A 2,151-nucleotide genomic window follows, 5' to 3' on the forward strand; every position below is an offset into this window, starting at 1 on the left:
TGCTTGCTAGTGCGTTCTTGATAGACTTCTTGTCATCATCACTAGAATCATCATCATTCAAAGAGCCATCACTATCCCAACTCCACCCTTCTTCTTCTTCTTGAATGTCATCTTCTTCTCTTTCTTTTCCTTCTTCTCCTTCTTATATCTTTTTTCTTCTCATCCTCATCATTGTCACCATTGTAGGGACAATCCGCTACAATGTGATCCTTGCTCTTGTATTTGTAGCATCTCCTCACATACTCCTTATTGTGATCTCTTCTCTTTCTTGCACCATAGCCCTTCTTCTTCATGAATTTTCCCATCTTGCGTACAAAGAGAGCCATGGCCTCATCATCAATGTCACTAGCATCTTCATCATCAATTGATTCTTATTTCTTGGACTTGCCCTTGTTCTTGGATGATGAGCTAGCCTTGAATGCTATACTCTTCTTCTTGTCTTCATCCTCCTTCTCATCCTTATCAAACCCTTCCTTTCCACACGGTATGTCTATTGTGTCATGACATCACCTAGTACTTGGTTAGGGGTTAGTTGCTTCAATCCTCCTCTTATGATAAGCATTCTCAACATCTCCAATCTTGAAGGTAAGCACATCAAGAACCGATGAGAGACATCATCATCATTGATCTTCTTACCCAAAGCCTTCAATTCATTGGCAATCACTTGCAATCAATGGAACATCTCTAGAATGCTCTCATCATCCTTCATCTTGAAGCTTATCAACTTGTTCTTGAGGATGTATAGCTTGGCACTCTTCACTACTAGTGTGCCCACATATATTTCTTCCAATCTTTTCCACACCTCACTAGCTCTTTCATAGTCCTTGATTTGCTCAAACACCTTTGAATTAATGGCATTGTATATGGTGTTGAGAGCCATTGTATTGCATTGCTTGTTGGCTTTGTCTTGGTGAGATTGGTGGGATCAATAATCACATGAGAGAATTCCTTATTTGACACTAGACAAATGACCCGTTCCTTTCTTGGCCCTCAAAAAATTTCCGTTCCCTATTTGACATCGAGTTCAACTTTCGTTCCTTATACGACACTCCGTCAGGTTTGCCATCCGTGAACCGTTAACTGACATGTGGGCCCCACCACCCTTCTCCCCTTAACTGACATGTGGACACCAGACAAAACGACGGTGGTGCTTGGACGGGGCGCATCCGCGCGTGGAGGTGGCGGTGCAGGCGCGCTCGCGTGGCCAGGGGCGGGTCCCATCCCCGCAGCTCACCCCGCACCCGCTCCTGTCGCTCCACTTCTTCCGCTCCCTGCCCAACGGCGCCGACCTCCTCGCGCACCCGCAGCACCTCCTCAACTGCTACGTCTCCCTCCTCCACTCCTTCGCGCGCTCCAGGGAGACTGCCGGCCCCAACGCCGCCGGCCAGGCGCGGTAGCTCGTCGCAGAGCTGCGCGCGCATGGGGACGCTATCCTAAGGCACCTCGCGCCGGCGTCGTCAGCCTCGTTGATCCACAGCCTCGCGGCGTTCGGACTCTCCGAGGAGCTGCTGTGGGTGTGGCAGGCCATGCGCCTCGCCGGCATTGAGCCGTCCAGGCTCACCTACAACTGCCTGCTGGACGGCCTTGTCAACACTGGCCTCCTTGACACTGCCATCAACGTGTTCGACGCAATGTCCACGGAAGATCGAGTGCGTCTCGATGTGGTTTCCTACAACATTCTCATCAAGGGGTACTGCCGCGCAGGGAGGACGCAGGATGCGATGGCACGGCTTGCGGATATGAGGGAACAGGCAGAGCTTGCGCCGGACAAGGTGACATACCTCACTCTCATGCAGCGCCATTACAGCGAGGGCACGTTTCCACAATGCATAGCACTGTTCCAAGAGATGGAAGAGAGGGGAATGGGGAAGGAGATACCTCAACATGCTTATGTGCTGTGATCGGCGCCCTCAGCAAGGACGGGAAACCATTTGAGGCGCTGGCTGTGTTTGAGAGGATGTTGAAGCGAGGTTGCCCAGCCAATGCACTTGAAGATGGCGCAAGAGTCGATCCACGTCCCCACCGTGACAACGACGATGCCCAACTCGCCTCCTGCTGCTCCAGTTCCTGGACGACCTGAGCGCGAGTAGGAGGACGCCGTGGAGCACGTGGACTCCGCCCCCCATGACGACGACAGCGGCGTTGGCGGCT

The 2,151-nt window shown here is 51.9% G+C and overlaps 1 protein-coding gene across 1 annotated transcript; it reads left to right on the plus strand.

The window, feature by feature from the left end:
* The first annotated feature begins 1,526 nt into the window (after window positions 1-1,526).
* Window positions 1,527-1,901, plus strand: LOC136543842 (pentatricopeptide repeat-containing protein At1g03560, mitochondrial-like). The gene has a single exon (XM_066536181.1). The coding sequence runs from the start codon at window positions 1,527-1,529 to the stop codon at window positions 1,899-1,901; it is 375 nt and encodes a 124-aa protein (XP_066392278.1).
* Window positions 1,902-2,151: the final 250 nt, after the last annotated feature.

Source organism: Miscanthus floridulus, chromosome 3, assembly GCF_019320115.1.
Source record: "Miscanthus floridulus cultivar M001 chromosome 3, ASM1932011v1, whole genome shotgun sequence".
In the NCBI taxonomy this organism is placed as follows: domain Eukaryota; kingdom Viridiplantae; phylum Streptophyta; class Magnoliopsida; order Poales; family Poaceae; genus Miscanthus; species Miscanthus floridulus.